Below are 19234 nucleotides of genomic sequence, written 5' to 3' on the forward strand. Positions count from 1 at the left end.
AAGAAAAAAATAGAGACTTAGCAGAAACAAAATGAACAACAAATAAGAGGAAAAGTGAATATATAAAGTACTCAGCACAAAAAATTAAGTGGGAAAAAGAAGCTATCAACACACAAAAAAGGACATCAAAAACTCATACCTATCCATAATTACGCTGAATGTAAATGGACTAAAAGCACCAATAAAGAGACAGAGAGGGGCAGAATGGATAAACAAAACAAAACAAAACAAAACACAATCCATCTAAATGCTGCCTATGAGATACACACCTTAGACTTAGAGACACAAACAAACTAAAACTCAAAGGATGGAAAAAAATATATCCAGCAAACAACAATCAAAAAAGATCAGGAGTAGCAATATTAATTTCTGACAAAATAGACTTTAAAGTTAAATCCACCACAAAGGATAAAGAAGGACACTATATAATGATTAAAGGGACAATATACCAGGAGGATATAACCATATTAAATATTTATGCACCCAATGACAGGGCTGTAAGGTACATAAAACAAACTTTAACAGCACTGAAAAGTGAGATAGGCAGCACTACAATTATAGTAGGAGACTTCAACACACCACTTTAGGTGAAGGACAGAACATCCAAAAAGAAGCTCAATAAAGACACGGAAGATCTAAATGCCACAATCAAACAACTTGTCCTCACAAACATATACAGAACACTCCACCTGATAGCAGCCAAGTATACCTTCTTTTCCAATGCACATGGAACATTCTCTAGAATAGACCACATATTAGGTCATAAAGAAAGCCCTAACAGAATCCAAAACATAAAAGTGTTACAAAGCATCTTCTCTGACGATAAGGCCATAAAAGTAGAAATCAATAACAGAAAAAGCAGGGAAAAGAAATCAAACACTTGGAAACTGAACAACACCCTTCTCAAAAACAAATGGATTATAGAAGACATCAAAGATGGAATAAAGAAATTCATAGAATCCAATGAGAATGAAAATACTTCCTATCAGAACCTTTGGGACACAGAGAAAGCAGCGCTCAGAAGTCAATTTATATCAAGCAATGCACACATACAAAAAGAAGAAAGGACCAAAATCAAAGAATTATCCCTACTACTTGAACAAAAAGAAACATAGCAACAAAAGAAACCCTCAGGCACTAGAAGAAAGCAAATACCACAAATTAGAACAGAATTAAATGAAATACAAAGCAGAAAAACAATTGAAAGAATTAAGAAGACCAAAAGCTGGGTCTTTGAAAAAAATTAAGAAACTTGATAAACCATTGGCCAAACTGACAAAAGAAAAACAGGAAAGGAAACAAATAATCCGAGTAAGAAATGAGATGAGCGATATTGCAACAGACCGAAATGAAATTAAAAGAATCATATCACATTACTATGAAAAATTGTACTCTAACAAATTTGAAAACCTAGAAGAAATGAATTCCTGGAAACACACTACCTACCTAAACTAACACAAAGAGGTAGAACTACAGAAACCCTTAACAAAAGAAGAGATTGAAAAGGTAATCAAAAAACTCCCAACCAAAAAAAGGCCCGGGCCCGGGTAGGTTCACTGCAGAGTTCTACCAAAATTTCAGAGAAGATTTAACACCACTTTTTTTTTTTTTTTATAAAGGTATTTCAGAGCATAGAAAAGGACGAAATACCCCCAAACTCATTCTATGAAACCAGCATGTCCCCAACACCAAAACCAGGTAAAGACACCACAAAAAAAGAATATTACAGACCTATATCCCTCATGAACTTAGATGTAAAAATCCTCAACAATATTCTAGCCAATAGAAGTCAACAATGTATCAAAAAAATAATTCACCATGACCAAGTGGGATTCATACCAGGTAGGCAGGGATGGTTCTACCTTAGAAAAACAATGTAATCCATCATATAAATAAAACAAAAGACAAGAACCACACGATCTTATCAATTGATGCAGAAAAGCCATCTGACAAAGTTCAATATCCATTCATGATAAAAACTCTCAGTGAAATAGGAATAGAAGGAAAATTCCTCAACGTAATAAAGGGCATTTATACAAAGCCAACAGCTGACATCATCCTAAACGGAGAGAGTCTGAAATCATTCCCCTTGAGATTGGGAACCAGACAAGGATGCCCTTTATCACCACTCTTATTTGACATTGTGCTGGAGGTCCTAGCCAGAGCAATTAGGCTAGATAAAGAAATAAAGAGCACTCAGATAGGTAAGGAAGAAGTAAAAGCATCTCTATTTGTAGATGACATGATCTTATACACAGAAAACCATAAAGAAAACTACTGAAAGTAATAAAAGAGTTCAGCAGAGTATCGGGATACAAGATAAACATAAAAAATCAGTTGGATTCCAACAAAAAGAGCATTGAAGAGGAAATCACCAAATCAATACCATTCATGGTAGCCCCCAAGAAGATAAAATACTTAGGAATAAATCTTACCAGGGATGTAAAAGACCTATACAAAGAAAACTACAAGACACTGCTGCAAGAAACCAAAAAAGACCCACATAAGTGGAAAAACATCCCTTTTTTTGTGGATAGGAAGACTTAGCATTGTTAAAATATCTATTTTACCAAAAGCCATCTATAGATACAATGCAATTCCGATCCAAATTCCAACAACAGTTTTTAATGAGATAGAAAAACAAATCACCAACTTCATATGGAAGGGACAGAGGTCCTGGATAAGTAAAGCATTACTGAAAAAGAAGAAGAAAGTGGGAGGCCTCACTCTACCTGATTTTAGAACTTATTGTACCACCACGGTAGTCAAAACAGCCTGGCACTGGTACAACAACAGGTACATACACCAATGGAACATAATTGAGAATCCAGACATAAATCCATCCACATATGAGCAGCTGATATTTGACAAAGGCCCAAAGTCAGTTAAAAGGGGAAAAGACAGTCTTTTTAACAAATGGTGCTGGCATAACTGGATATCCATCCGTAAAAATTAAACAAGTCCCATACCTCACACCATGCGCAAAAACAAGCTCAAAATGGATCAAAGACCTAAATATGAAATCTAAAATGATAAGGACCACAGAAGAAAAAATAGGAACTATGCTAGGAGCCCTAATACATGGCATAAACAGTATGCAAAACATTACTAATAATGCAGAAGAGAAACTAGATAACTGGGAGCTCCTAAAAATCAAGCACCTGTGCTCATCCAAAGACTCCACTGAAAGAGTAAAAAGATTACCTATCCAAACTGGGAAAAAGTTTTTAGCTATGACATTTCCAATCAGCATCTGATCTCTAAATTCCACATGATACTGCAAAAACTCAACTACAAAAAGACAAATAACCCAATTAAAAAATGGGCAAAGGATATGAACAGGCACTTCACAAAAGAAGACATTCAGGTAGCTAACAGATACATGACGAAATGCTCATGATCATTAGCCATTACCCATTGCCATCAAGTCATTAGAGAAATGCAAATCAAAACTACAACGAGATTCCATCTCACTCCAACAAGGCTGTCAGTAATCCAAAAAACACTAAACAATAAATGTTGGAGAGGCTGTGGAGAGATTGGAACACTTCTACACTGCTGGTGGGAATGTAAAACAGTATAACCACTTTGGAAATCGATTTGGCACGTCCTTAAAAAGCTAGAGATAGAACTACCATATGATCCAGCAATCCCACTCCTTGGAATATATCCTAGCGAAATAAGAGTCTTTACACGAACTGATATATGCACACCCATGTTCATTGGAGCACTGTTTACAATAGCAAAAAGATGGAAGCAACCAAGATGCCTATCAATGGATGAATGGATAAATAAATTATGGTATATTCACACAATGGAATACTATGCATCGATAAAGAACAATGATGAATCCGTGAAACATTTCATAACATGGAGGGATCTGGAAGGCATTATGCTAAGTGAAATTAGTCAGTTGCAAATGGACAAATATTGTATGAGACCACTATTATTAAGAACTCGAAAAATAGTTCAAGCAGAGAAGAAAATATTCTTTGATGGTTGCAAGAACGGGGAGGGAGGGAGAAAGAGGGGTTTTCACTAACTAGATAGTAGATAAGAACTATTTTAGGAGAAGGGAAAGACAACACACAATACAGGAGATGTCAGTACAAATTGGAGTAAACCAAAAGCAAAGAAGTTTCCTGAATAAACTGAATGCTTCGAAGGCCAGCATAGCAGGGGCGGGGTTTGAGGACCATGGTTTCAGGGGACATCTAAGTCAAGTGGCATAATAAAATCTATTAAGAAAACATTCTGCATCTCACTTACGAGAGTGGCACCTGAGGTCTTAAATGCTAGCAAGCAGCCATCTAAGATGCATCAATTGGTGTCAACCCACCTAGAGCAAAGGAGAATGAAGAACACCAAAGACACTAGGTAATTATGAGCCCAAGAGACAGAAAGGGCCACATAAACCAGAGACTACATTAGCCTGAGACCAGAAGAACTAGATGGTGCCTGGCTACAACCGATGACTACCCTGACAGAGAACACAACAGAGAATCCCTGAGGGAGCAGGAGAGCAGTGGGATGCAGACCCCAAATTCTCGTAAAAAGACCAGACTTAATGGTCTGACTGAGACTATAAGGACCCCAGAGGTCATGGTCCCCAGACCTTCTGTTAGCCCAAGGCAGGAACCATTCCCAAAACCAACTCTTCAGACAGGGATTGGACTGGACTGTGGGATAGAAAATGATATTGGTGAAGAGTGAGCTTCTTGGCTCAGGTAGACACATGAGACTATGTGGGCAGCTCCTGTTTGGAGAAGAGATGAGAGGGCAGAGGGGGTCAAGAGCTGACTTAATGGAAATGAAAACAGTGAGTCAGTGGAGTGTGCTGTCTCGTTAGAGGGAGAGGAACTAGGAGTATATAGCAAGGTGTATATAAGTTTTTGTATGATAGACTGACTTGGATTGTAAATTTCACATAAAGTACAGTAAAAATTAAAAAAAAAAGAACAAACTAAACCCATGGCCATCATGTTGATTCTGACTCATAGTGACCCTATAAGAAAAAAAAAAATTTTTTTTTTTAGGACAGAGTAGAACTGCCCCATAGCGTTCCTAAGGAGTGGCTGGTAGATTTGAAATGCCAAAATTTTGGTTAGCAGCTGAGCTCTTACCTACTGCACCACCAGAGCTCCTATCTATAAATAATCTCTATTAATTAATGGTCAATGAAAAGCAGTTAGAATTAAGTTATTGGAACATCAAATGTCAGAGATAAAAATTTCCCAAATTAACACAACTTCTGTAGAATATGACATTCAAGGATTTTTCAAATTCATTCCTAAATGTATTCAAAATAGATAAACATGATTTTCTTTTTTGAAAATAATTAAGATCAAAAATATCACCTGCAGATATTTCCTCTAGAGAATATAAAAATTCATAATCAAGCTCCACAACTGCAATAAAACTATAAAATTATAGTTCCTAAGAGTCACTGTAGGAGAAATCCAAAATCACTCTTAAAGCAAAAAAAAAAAAAAAAAAAACATACAACTGTACTTCAATGGAAGTTTCCAGTTTTTTCTTTTTAGGCCATTTTTAATTTCCCAGTAAAGAAAACTAGTCAGTATTTCTGTTGCATTATGTAGCTTTTCATGGATTCCTGGCACTTTACATTAACAAAGAGGGCAGTCTCTTACGTCCATAAGAGCAGCATTGATGTAGTTACTGCTCTCCCCATCAATTGTAATTAAAAAAGGCAGACATCTGTCAGGTGGCAGCATGTCCATGAAACGATTCTTGTCATGGTTCCTTGGCAGGCATGCTATACTGCAGTCTTCAGCTTGTAGTCGAGGGGTGACTGAATTCAAGGTCTACAAAGAAAAGGGAACCCGGGTTAAAACACAGTGACCCATTTAATAGCAGAACATAGATGCATCAAGTATTTAGAAGGCGAAGTAGAAAGTGAAAGATTTGTGTAAAGCAATGGCATTTGCCACTATGACCAGCTAATGGACTTTGTAGTTAAAGCTAATAAAGCCTGAGAAGTAACAAAGAAGTAAAATATACATTGTTCAAAGTGCCCCTTCTTAAAAGAAAAAAGGAAGCAGGATAACATAGCTACCTGTAAAATGTATTGCATAACTAAAGAAAAGACAATCCAGATGGTCCATTATCATGACCCTTCACCAAAGTTGGAAATTACATCATTTGTAACAACCTTTTGGCATTCCGTATTTGGAGTTAGGCTGTGGCATGATGGAAAGGGTGCTGGGCCAAGAATTATGGTTTTAGAGCCACTGTTTACTTCATATTCACACATCTTCAGGGATATTTTAACATTTGGGGCTATTTAGACACAATGCTTAGTATAAACTTCAGCTATGACATTGTGAGTAACATAGAAGGTCAAAATCCATAAGGCTGCATGAAAAAAAAAAGTTGCAAATACACATAAATCACCACCAGATTTGACTTTATGATACCTTTTTCCACATACTCTTTCCTGAGCCTGAACTTATTTGCCCTTTAAGATATTACAGATATGAGCTCATTAATACAAAAGTGACTCCATAATCCATATAATGAAAGAGACAGGTATTATACTTAACACAGGGTCAAAGTTTATAAATTTGACTTGAAAGACCTTCCTTTAAAGAATGAATACTGCCCAGAACAAATTCTATTAAATTGCTTATAAATGAGGCCCTAGAAATAGCAAATACCTGAAATTCATCTTTGAGATGTGAAGAGTTGGTCTGAGAGTCTATTCTAATCATATCAAAATATGCAGCTTTAAATTCACAGACAGGTATGGCAGTTTCTCCACATAAGCAGGCTTCTAAAATGGCATCATGAATAAAAATGTACTGTTCCTACCAAAAGAAGGAAAAAAAAAATTCAAATGATTTTAATAAAACATTTCTGTCATCAAAGGCAGAGATTAGAGAATTTTTTTTTCTATATAGCAATATTAATGAAAAAAATCAGTATTTTCCACTATGACTTGATGAACTAAGAAGAATCTATTATTTTGTTTGATATATACTGGAAGGAAAAGAAAAGAAAAAAAAAATAACACTAGCGGTAAATCAACATACCTCTGTCTGGACCATATTGATACGACGAGATCTTAAGGCTTTGACACAGTTGTAGATGTCAACAACACCCTCCCTTTCAGCCATGTCCAGCATAATGTCAATCACAATATAACAGCCAGTCCGTCCAGCACCAGCACTAAAAAAAAATTCAAAGCCACACTTAAAGAATTCTAGGAAACATAATTGTCTATGAAACTTTAATCAATAAAAAATAACTTTATTAAAACTTTAATAAAGATGCCCTCCACTTTCAGATAGGTGAAGTCAAATTGATTCAACTAAGGGCAAGAAACACAATTTGTACACACTGTGTAAACAATGTACAAACAACGTTGTGTAGAGCATCTGCTTTCGTGTAAACTGAGGACTGGAACAAGAGTTTCAAATTAGAGGACACAACTTAAAATCAAATTGTTTTAAAAATAATATAATACATTATTCAAGAAAGTTCCATACCTTTCTTACAGAGGCCTTGTTTTAAGTACATTTAATACACATAATTTCAAAGTCATAGAATTGGGTAAGTAGTGATTTATGTTTTAAACTTTAACTTCAATCCGAAAGACTTTTATAAGCATGTAGTTGTGGCTCTTCTGGCAACATGGGAAGTTGCTGGCTTACTGTTTTAGTCAGAGAAACTCTTGTAAGTTCCAAGGAAAAACACCATAGACACCAAAAGCTTTAAGTGGGATATCTGAGGAGCCACAATTCAGGGGAGGTTCTAATGGTGAGGGTGGGAAGAAAGAAGAATCAAAGGGAAGAAGACCTATAGTAGAAAGCGTATTGGGACAGTGATCTGAAGGAAAGATAAAAAGAGCTGTTAGGTGCAGAATATGATTCTCAGCAGGTGACAAAGTTAGTTTCTGTCTTACTATATCCAATTTAGAAGTCGAATCATAATATACTGTTGATTATTTTACCCCTTGGATATGCTTCTGCAATTATATGTATATAATCACAACTGGACCAATGAGCAACATCAAGATAAATGGAGAAGAGATTGCAGTTGTCAAGGATTTCATTTTACTTGGATCTGCAATCAACACCCATAGAAGCAGCAGTCAAGAAGTCAAATGACACATTGCATTGGGCAAATCTGCTGCAAAAGATCTCTTTAAACTGTTAAAAAGCAAAGATGTCACTCTAAGGACTAAGGTGCACTTGACCCAAGTCATGGTGCTTTCAGTTGCTTCATATGCATGCAAAAGCTGGACAACGAACAAGTAATACCGAAGAAGAATTGACACCTGTGAATTATGGTGTTGACAAAGAATATTGAATATACCACGGACTGCCAAAAGAACAAACAAATCTGTCTTGGAAGTACAGCCAGAGTGCTCCTTAGAAGCAAGGATGGAGAGACTATGTCTCACATACTATGGACATGTTATCAGGAGGAACCAGTCCGTGGAGAAGGACATCAACATTGGTAAGGTAGATGGTCAGTGAAAAAGATGAAGACCCTCAATGAGATGGGTCGACACAGTAGCTGCCAAGCATAACAATGATTCTGAGGATGGCCAGTGTTTCATTCTGTTGTACACAGGGTTGCTATGAGTTGGAACCCACTCGATGCTACCTAACAACAATAAAAACATATATTTTTATATATATTAGTGAAGGAAACAGGATATAGTTTTGGTTTCACGGGGGGGGGGTGGGGAATTCACTTTGTAGCTGGCTCCTTCTTTTCTGTAATTAGAGAGACACCTGAGTGTAAGAGAAAAATAACACTTCTGCTTCAAGAGTGTCTGAGAATCTTGGCACATTTCTAAATCAAACAATTCATAAGAAAGTAAGCCTCTGTGATAAATCAAGAAATCCCTGAATTGAAAACCTATCTATCTCATTTTCTAAATGCTTAGATGGGCTACTAACATTATTTCTTTGTTGTAGAGATTTGGTCACTTCTCTTAAGCTCACTGTTCATTTAGAAATTTAAGCAAAAGATCTTGCGGCTATCTCTAGTTCTTTTTCCCCCCTACCATCTCTTCTCAATCACTGTTCCCAGGGTTTGAGACAGGAAAGTAATTGAAAAGTACATCAGATTTCTTGAGGGGGATTGAACTGAAGATTTTTTTTTTCAGGGTACATAGTATCCTGATCCTTAAGCGATGTCTTACCTTTATTTCATTCTCTGTTTCCTTTTCTTCCCCTTCTGTACTTGGTTATTTAAATTCTGAATAGGTTGGATTTTCAGGAAAAAAAAAAAAAGCTTAACTACAACCTATTATGTAGCTTGAGGGAGTAGTATGTGAGAATGGTATGTAGCATTTAGAAAAAGCTTTTCACATTCAGTACTTGTTTTTCTGGTCACATCTCAAAAATGAGGCCATGTAATTTGCTTTAAAGTGTCTCTGAATGATTGTTTCAAAAGAAGTTTCTAATCAAAAGAAAGTCTGGATATAATCTGCACATTTCACTAGCATATACTTGCTGGATTTCACTGATGTAGTTTTCAAGGTCCTCTGATGGATAGATTTTTTTTTTTTTAATTCTTAAATAGCTGTTTCGCAGTACAAATTCGGGCAATTTAGACCATTTAGTAACTTTGCATGTCTCAAATTTAGTTTTAAAAGCTAGGATTCTATTGGGAATTTACTAAATTGGCAAGAAATCTTGATTTCAACCTACCATCCTATACCATATGGGATTTTCAAAAATGATAAAAAACAACACAGATATTGCCACTAAAAGACAGATTTTCTTACATTCACAACTGTGGACAACACTGCATACATTGAGATGAATGCAGTTATTTCTTAAGTTTCTATTTTATATCCTATGTATAGCTAACTTTTATTGCTGTTTTACCTCATCTATATGCAAGCTGGAACTTTGCAAACGTACAGTAGTTTTCATGCTTAAAAGCCTTATCTTGATACTCTCTAAGAAAAACTGACTATGAACAGTTGACAGCATTGGGATTACTGCTCACCTGCAATGCACAACGATGGGGCCAGCACTGGGAGGGTTGGACAGCTTGACTCGCCGGATAAAGGAAAGAAGTCCTGTAGCATGGTATGGTACTCCATGATCAGGCCATCCAGTGAAATGGAACTGTTTAACCTCACGGATTTCATTATATCCCCTCTGTGCAAAAATGGAAAGAACTGTTTTCAAAAGGACCAAAATAAAGCCATTAAACACACACAGTCATGGGCACTAGATTTGACAGAGACAGTGATGAAAAAATGTGTCAAAGATCACGTTTTTTTAAAAAAAATTTTCCTGAGAAAGGCTTCTGACCTGACATGGCTTAGGAGTTTACCTTGATTGTCATACAATTGCCAAAGGAAGAAAATCAAAAGCCTTGCTCAATTCTTAAAGTCTGGTTAAATTTTATTTACCTTGACAATTTGTTCCTTACTGGGAATGACAACACACAAAATTATTAGGTAAAAAGGAAAAAAATGGGGAAGCTAAAATGCTGCCCTATTGACCCAATGCACTGAGTTCTCAAATGGTGTATAAAAGCAACTTTCGAGCTTCTCACCTCACAAAGAAATTTTGATGCCTTGCTTATCCATGTTGAAAATGGTTTTGAAGCATAGCATGTAGGGATTTTCCAGGATAGTGCTACTCTAGATTGGTTTGTGAAAATACACAGCCAGCTAAAATGTTCTTTGGGCAAACTATTTTTCTTAGCTCTGTGAGATAATTCAGCACACAGCACATTATTTATAGTAACAAAAATACAAAATGAAAGAAGTGAAACATCCATTGTTGTGCCCCTCTCCCACTGGGTTAATGTAAGAGAACCCTTTAAATGCACATTTCACAGCTTTTTGCTTCCCGTTTTGCTAAAAGAAGCCTGTAGATTGTGGTAGCATAGTTTAAGAGGCGAGATGAAGAGTCACAGAATTTATTTTTAAAAATATACATTTGTAGAAAAATAAAAACTTTATATAATTCCAACTCTACTGTGAGCTGTTTGTGCAACTTCCACCTCCTTTGCTCAATTAGAAAAGGTAGGAAAATTACATGAAATAAAATTTAGAAAGATAGTTTATCTTTACATTCTTTATTATACAGATCAGTATTCCCAAAACCTTGGAAGCCAGAGATCACGTCTTATACTTAGTCTTAGTTCCAGTTCTCAGCACAATACCCTATGCAAAGCATGGTTCAACAAATAATCACCACAATACTCAACATCATGAAATCAACAAACGGAAAAATCACCTTCTTTGCTTCTCGTTAAGTCATTCTAGTGAGGAAGGTCATAAATTGTTTTAAGGCCTGATTTTTGACAATTACTTTATCTTTTCCATATTAATCTTTTTTTTTTTTTTTTTTTTTTACCAGACTTGTCCTATGGGGCTTGTTCCCACTTCAGTAAATTTTAATATCTGGCAGTGCATGTTCCAAAAAAGAAACAAACAAAAATTTAAAACTACTTTGTTCCAGTTCAAAAGAACAAAACAAATTAACAATAAAAAGCCAATGATGTTTCAATTAGGATTGCACTGAATCTTTATAGTGATATTAATATCAAGTGCTCCCCATTCTGCAGAGTATTCCAATTAGGACCGCACTCTTCTTGGGTCAAACTTTGGGACTTACTATTTGCTAGAAAATCTGTCTCTAATCTATTTCTTTAAGTTTGCACATAGTGCTTTTGTAATTATCTTAATAGCATGTATAAGTGTAGTTATAGCCCCTTTGTGTTTTCTAACATTTTCTTTTCGTTGGATCTCACTTAAGATTGACAGTGGTTTAGTTACTTTGTTGATCTTTTTGAGGAACTAGACTGTTAATTTTATCATTTCTTGTTTGTGGTTTTTCCTATTCCATTTTCTCCTCTTTTTTTCCCCAGATTTTCTAATTTGTATGATTTTTCATGTGATTTTAGACTGTCTTTTCTAAACAGAAATGATTTGTGGGTATAAAATTTACCTGAGGTAAATTCTGATATAAAACCATTGATCTTTACCATATAACTTAATTTTGTGGTAATCATTCATTGACTATTATTTGAAGGAGGATTTTGTGATTTTTTAAGAGGCTAATTTGTGGGAGTATTGGCCAGTGATTTGTTGTTTGCTTTCTATTCAATTGTAGAAACATCTCAACATTTTGTAATATATTAAAGTTTCCTTTGTGAAAAAGTTATGACTGATTTTTTATAAAACTTTTATGAATTTGAGAGAAGAATGTATATTTCATATTATCTTTTTATATAGTAATGGGATCTAGTTATGTATTAAGCTTGATGATTCTCTTTTTGAAATCTGCTATATCATTGTTTATTTTATTCTACTTGATTTATCTAAGAAATTTTTATACAGTTTATAAGTTGTGATAATTGTAATTATGTTCTTTTGCATAATGGTACTTTTCATTTAATATTTCCCCTAAATATTTTTCAATAACCATTTTTCTATTATTTACAAATATCATTCATAAAAATGGTATTTCTATATCATGTCTATAATAATTTAATTATTTCTCTATTGCTGGGCATTTATGGTTATCTATAATTTTCCAAGACTAGAAGGAAAACTTTGTATTTAAAAAAAATTCCTTAGGATAGGTTCATAGAAGGTAAACTTAGTCAAAGGACATCAATATTTTAAAGCCCCCAGTGACAGACTGTTTTATTCATTTATTGGAGGTTTTCAGCAATTTGGTGCCCTGGTGGCCCAGTGATTAACAGCTTGGCTGTGAACCAAAAGGTCTTCAGTTCAGATCCACCAGCAGCTCCTTGGAAACCCTATGGGGCAATTCTGCTCTGGCCTACAGAGTCGCAAGGAGGCAAATCGACTTGACAGCAACAGGTTTGGGTTTTGGTTACAGCAATTTAAGTGTGATCATCAACGTCTGAAAACATGTCTTACTACATCCTTATAAGCAATGAGGATTATTATTCTTTCCTTAAGGTTTCTACTAATTTGAAAGTACAAGATGGTCTATCAGTACATGAGGTTAAACATTCTTAAAAGGTATGTCAGCCACTGCACTTCTTTGGAGAGTCTATTATTTGTCTATTTGAATTAATACTATGAATTAAATATACTAATAACCTTAAGTTTCTTTTTTACGTATGCACCTTTTAATACATTTTGATACAGAAAATTTTACATTTTTGTGTGGTGTGGTTAAATTTATTAAGTTTTTCCACAGCAATTTATTTCACAGCTTCCATGTCCTGCTTTAATCTTACATGGGCCACCCTGCTTTAGTCTTTCCTCAAAACCAACTTGAGTGATCCTGTTAAAAATAAAAGTCAGATCATGTTACCCCTGTGTTCAAAACCTCCAGTGACTGCCCAGCTCACTTTTAATACAAACAAAAGTCATCATAATGGCCCACAAGGCCTCATTTATCTGGCCCTGTGACCTCTCTGACTTCATTTTGTATTTCTTTCCCCTTCACTCACCCTTCTCTGCATACTCTGGCCTTCTTGCTGTTTCTTACTGTGACAGGCATACTCATGCCTCAAGGCCACTAAAATGACACTTCCCTTTGCTGGAAACATTCTTCCCTTGGACATGACCCATGACTCACTCCTTGCTTCCTTCAGGATTTTACTAACATGTCACTTTCTAAATGAGTCCTTTTCTGATCATCCTTTCAAAATTGTAAGCTATGCCTAACCTTAACTTAACAATATTTCTTCCTTCCATTTCTAACATTATTTTTCTCCATACCACTTATAGCATATATTTGCTTGCTTGGTTATCCATCTGCCTATCTACCCATCTATTTATTTATTTTTTTGTTGTTGTTGAGAATATACACAGCAAAAACATAAACCAATTCAAGTTTCTACATGTACAGTTCAGTGATGCTGATTAAAAATTCTTTGAGTTGTGCAACCATTCTCACCCTCCTTTTCTGAGTCGTTCCTTCATATCTACTTGTTTTTTATTGTCTGTCTCTGCTCAATAGATTGTAAGCTCCACAAGAACACGGGTTTTAATATGTCCCATGGTCTATAAATGTATCTGGTAAATGGTAAGCTCTCAAATAAATATTTGTAGAATGAATGAATGAATTTTGTAACAACATCAAAATAAAGCCCGATAGATATTTTAAAAAGAGAAACCAATTTCAATATACAGATTTTTAAGATAGAGTTTTAAGATACTTACCCTTTCCAGGGTGAATGTCCTAACTACATATTCAGCAAGTGGTTCCATTTCTACACAAGTTACTTTGAAGTCACCATAAACTTCAGTATCATCAGGCCAATACTTATAGCACTTTACCTAAATGACAAAAATAATAGATGAATCTAAACAGATAATACACATAAAGCAACATGACTTAATTTCAGTGATAACTATTCACATAACAATTAAATAATAGGATTTGTATTTAAAAATACATAAATGAGATAGAAGAATATGTTTGCAATAAATAAAAATGCGTTATCAGTCTCATAAAAAATATAAGCCTCATTGCGCAATTAGTTCAGTATAAAATCAAAGTTTATTACTCAGTGAGAAATCAAGTAATTCCTTTTTTTTATAAATTTATTTATTTATTTTTCTACTAAGAGCTTTTATTTAATTAATGCACAAAGGTTGGTGTATAGGTCATTGCAGGTAACAGGCTTAATGCAAGTACTAGGTGTAGGAGCTAATTCAAGACTAATGTTGATTTTTTAAATATGTTTTTCCTGCAGTCTGCTAAAATTTTTTTTTATAATAACTTTTATTGAGCTTTAAGGGAACGTTTACAAATCAATTCAGTCTGTCACATATAAGCTTATATACACCTTACTCCATACTCCCACTTACACTCCCCCTAATGAGTCAGCCCTTCCAGTCTCTCCTTTTGTGACAATTTTGCCAGTTTCTAACCCTCTCTACCCTCCCATCTCCCCTCTAGACAGGAGATGCCAACACAGTCTCAAGTGTCCACCTGATACAAGTAGCTCACTCTTCATCATCATCTCTCTCCTACCCATTGTCTGGTCCCTTTCATGTCTGATGAGTTGTCTTCAGGAATGGTTCCTGTCCTGGGCCACCAGAAGGTTTGGGGACCATGACCACTGGGATTCCTCTAGTCTCAGTCAGACCATTAAGTCTGGTCTTTTTATGAGAATTTGGGGTCTGCATCCCACTGATCTCCTGCTCCCTCAGGGCTACTGTCAGGGCAGTCATCGGTTGTGGCTGGGCACCATCTAGTTCTTCTGGTCTCAGGATGATCTAATTCTCTGGTTCATGTGGCCCTTTCTGTCTCTTGGGCTCTTAGTTATCGTGTGACAGTGGTGTTCTTCATTCTCCTTTGATCCAGGTGAGTTGAGACCAATTGATGCATCTTAGATGGCCGCTTGTTAGCATTTAAGACCCCAGATGCCACATTTCAAAGTGGGATGCAGGATGTTTTCATAATAGAATTATTTTGCCAATTGACTTAGAAGTCCCCTTAAGCCATAGTCCCCAAACCCCTGCCCTTGCTCCGCTGACCTTTGAAGCATTCAGTTTATCCCAGAAACTTCTTTGCTTTGGTCCAGTCCAGTTGAGCTGACCTTCCATGTATTGAGTATTGTCCTTCCATTCACCTAAAGTAGTTCTTATCTACTAACTAATCAGTAAATAACCCTCCCCCACCCTCCCTCCCTTCCCCCCCTGTAACCACAAAAGTATGTGTTCTTCTCAGTTTATACTATTTCTCAAGATCTTATAATAGTGGTCTTATACAATATTTGTCCTTTTGCCTCTGACTGATTTCGCTCAGCATAATGCCTTCCAGGTTCCTCCATGTCATGAAATGTTTCACCGATTCGTCACTGTTCTTTACTGATGCGTAGTATTCCTTTGTGTGACTATACCTCAATTTATTTAACCATTCATCTGTTGATGGACACCTTGGTTGCTTCCAGCTTTTTGCTATTGTAAACAGAGCTGCAATAAACATGGGTGTGCATATATCTGTTTGTGTGAAGTCTCTTATTTCTCTAGGGTATATTCCGAGGAGTGGGATTTCTGGGTTGTATGGTAGTTCTATTTCTAACTTTTTAAGAAAATGTCAGATAGATTTCCAAAGTGGTTGTACCATTTTACATTCCCACCAGCAGTGTATAAGAGTTCCAGTCTCTCCGCAGCCTCTCCAACATTTATTATTTTGTGTTTTTTGGATTAATGCCAGCCTTGTCGGAGTGAGATGGAATCTCATGGTAGTTTTAATTTGCATTTCTCTAATGGCTAATGATCAAGAGCATTTTTCTCATTTATCTGTTAGCTGCCTGAATATCTTCTTTAGTGACGTGCGTGTTCATATCCTTTGCCCACTTCTTGATTGGGTTGTTTGTCTTTTTGTGGTTGAGTTTTAACAAAATCCTATAGATTTTAGAGATCAGGCGCTGATCAGAGATGTCATAGCTGAAAATTCTTTCCCAATCTGTAGGTGGTCTTTTTACTCTTTTGGTGAAGTCTTTAGATGAGCATAGGTGTTTGATTTTTAGTAGCTCCCAGTTATCTGGTTTCTCTTTGTCATTTTTGGTAAAGTTTTGTATTCTGTTTATGCCTTGTATTAGGGCTCCTAAGGTTGTCCCTATTTTTTTCTTCCATGATCTTTATCATTTTAGTCTTTATGTTTAGGTCTTTGATCCACTTGGAGTTAGTTTTTGTGCATGGTGTGAGGTATGGGTCCTGTTTCATTTTTTTGCAAATGAATATCCAGTTACGCCAGCACCACTTGTTAAAAAGACTATCTTTTCCCCAATTAACTGACACTGGGCCTTTGTCAAATATCAGCTGCTCCTATGTGAATGGATTTATGTCTGGGTTCTCAATTCATTTTTTTTTCCCTCAATTCTGTTCCATTGGTCTATGTGCCTGTTGTTGTACCAGTACCAGGCTGTTTTGACTACTGTAGCTGTAGAACAGGTTCTAAAATCAGGTAGAGTGAGGCCTCCCACTTTCTTCTTCTTTTTTAGTAATGCTTTGCTTATCCAAAGCTTCTTTCCCTTCCATATGAAGTTGGTGATTTGTTTCTCCATCACATTAAAAAATGTCATTGGAATTTGGATTGGAAGTGCATTGTAAGTATAAATGGCTTTTGGTAGAATAGGCATTTTTACTATGTTAAGTCTTCCTATCCATGAGCAAGGTATGTTTTTCCACTTAAGTAGGTCCTTTTTAGTTTCTTGTAGTAGTACTCTGTAGTTTTCTTTGTATAGGTCTTTTACATCCTTGGTAAGATTTATTCCTAAGTATTTTATCTTCTTGGGGGCTACTGTGAATGGTATTGATTTGGTTAGAGATATCAAATAATTTTTAAGACACTGAAGGTCCACTTAGGAGCAGTGATTTGAAATATTATGCCTTGCCTATAAGCTTTTTTTTTTTTTTTAATTGAAGGATATTCTATTTTAAGTGTATTATGTTTTGCTATTCAACTTATTCTCATATTTTAGAAGAAGAACAACATAAATCTTCTTATCCCCTTACCCGGCCAACCTCAACTAAATTTGTAACCATCACAATGCAGGCAGACTGTTCTTGCCAAATCATCCTCCAGAAATCATATACTGTTTCATGAACCGGACCTATGAAGAAATTAATTTGAATATTATGTTATTAGAGCAATTTTGTAGTTTGCAAGAAGCTTAGATAAAATAAAAAGCTAAATAAACCAAAACAAGAATAAGAGAATTAAAAGTCTAACACAAAATGTCTCTGCAAGTTCTTAAAATTAATTTTATATAGGAATTCACATAATAGATAAAAATTGTGGGCATATGCAAGGTTTCCCCCCTCTAATTTTCCTTCTCTAGTTCGTTTTGTTTGTTTTAGTTCTCAATTTAGAAGAAGCTATCACTAGTTAGTAGGGTATTTATGTTTGTCACCAAGTTGCTTTAATGCATTTTCAAACACATGTGAAAAGGAGAACTTTTCATGCCACTATCAACCAAAGAGCATATAATCCCAATTAAATAAATGTACATTGTTTATAAACAGTCCGTGCTTAGGGGTTAATGAAGAAGGATTCTTATAGATAAGTACTCATCCTAATCTTGTCATTTCCAAACTGCGAAAGCATGTACTGGGCTATAGTCTATCTAGTACCTTAAAACTAGAATGTCATTCACCACGGTTGAGCTTTCTAAATTTAAAGAATGTACAATTTAATTCAATTACTCCCAGGGTATGTGCAAAACACTTAGAAAATGATCTCTGATAAAAGAGCAAACATAGCTTATATTTCACTTTCCTTTTCTATTAATAGATGTGCAGATTTTTCTTCAGATGGCCAGTGATCAATTTAGGAAACTTTTATTTCCTAATGTGCCAACTATAATAAGATTTCCTTACTTTCTACTTATTTTCCATGAAGAACGAACTTGACTAAGTTCCCTTTAGCTCTTTGTTTTGCCTCAGTCTTGGCTTGTCAAAAAATTGCTGTAAGACAGTACATCTCATTATAACAATATTGGTCTTGGGTACTGTTACATTCCAGGCTGTCAAACTGTACTGCAAAGAGACAGACACTTTACACAAGTGAGCCTTCTCTTCCTTTTCATCAGGGATAAGTAATTTCTCCGACCAGGTGACTAATGCTCTGAGACATCAGGATACCGGGAAACAAATCACACAACTACCAACAGCTTCTCTTTCACTTTTAATTTTAAAAAAAAAGGTCTTTAATTTGTTTTCCACAGGTAAAAAGACTTCCATTATACAAATGAATAAAGAGCAGTGTTATACAGAAGAGCTGATTTCTTTTTCAGCTAAATCAGATAAAAATGCAAAAAACAAACAAAAAACCCCCAAACTTATATGGATCCTTTGAAACAGCAAGTTTGTTTGTTTCATAACATTTTAAAAACGCAAAGCTTTTACCTTGGGTTGCAATATAGTGGCTTGGTCTCTGATAGCCCTATAATAGGAAACAAATTGGTTATTATTTTACATTAGAATAAGAAAGAAATGAATGAAGGCATAAAAAGATGAAGACAACCACCTGTTAAGATTAAGTTACAGTAAAAAGTCCAGAAATGAGTAGTGAACACATATAGTTCACTTCTCAAACCTAGGTTATCTGAAACGTAAACATAAAACAAAAATTAAATATTTAAAAGGCTCTGATTAGAATAAAAAAAAATATTTAAAGGGCTCTGATTAGAATACATACTGCATAATTGAGCGTTGTTTGATACGTAATAACCTTATAGATTTTGTTTGGTTTCACTGAAATGTTTATGCCTTCACGTGAATCTTTAGTTA

At 35.4% G+C, this 19234-nt stretch overlaps 1 protein-coding gene across 5 annotated transcripts in view; it reads right to left on the reverse strand.

Moving 5' to 3' along the window:
* PTPRK (protein tyrosine phosphatase receptor type K) overlaps positions 1 to 19234 on the reverse strand; it is a 694658-nt gene that overhangs the window by 15891 nt on the left and 659533 nt on the right. For 3 of the 5 annotated variants that reach the window (XM_049901316.1, XM_049901385.1, XM_049901252.1), the window contains exons 19-25: positions 18788 to 18887; positions 17459 to 17556; positions 14150 to 14266; positions 9991 to 10145; positions 7053 to 7188; positions 6678 to 6827; positions 5652 to 5825 (exon numbers count right to left, since the gene is read on the reverse strand). In XM_049901316.1, coding sequence (XP_049757273.1) covers positions 5652 to 5825; positions 6678 to 6827; positions 7053 to 7188; positions 9991 to 10145; positions 14150 to 14266; positions 17459 to 17556; positions 18788 to 18887 — 930 coding nt within the window. The remainder of the gene's footprint in view (positions 1 to 5651; positions 5826 to 6677; positions 6828 to 7052; positions 7189 to 9990; positions 10146 to 14149; positions 14267 to 17458; positions 17557 to 18787; positions 18888 to 19234) is intronic. The other 2 variants (XM_049901556.1, XM_049901470.1) reach the window with 1 other exon arrangement.

Source organism: Elephas maximus, chromosome 1 (assembly GCF_024166365.1).
Source record: "Elephas maximus indicus isolate mEleMax1 chromosome 1, mEleMax1 primary haplotype, whole genome shotgun sequence".
Classification (NCBI taxonomy): domain Eukaryota; kingdom Metazoa; phylum Chordata; class Mammalia; order Proboscidea; family Elephantidae; genus Elephas; species Elephas maximus.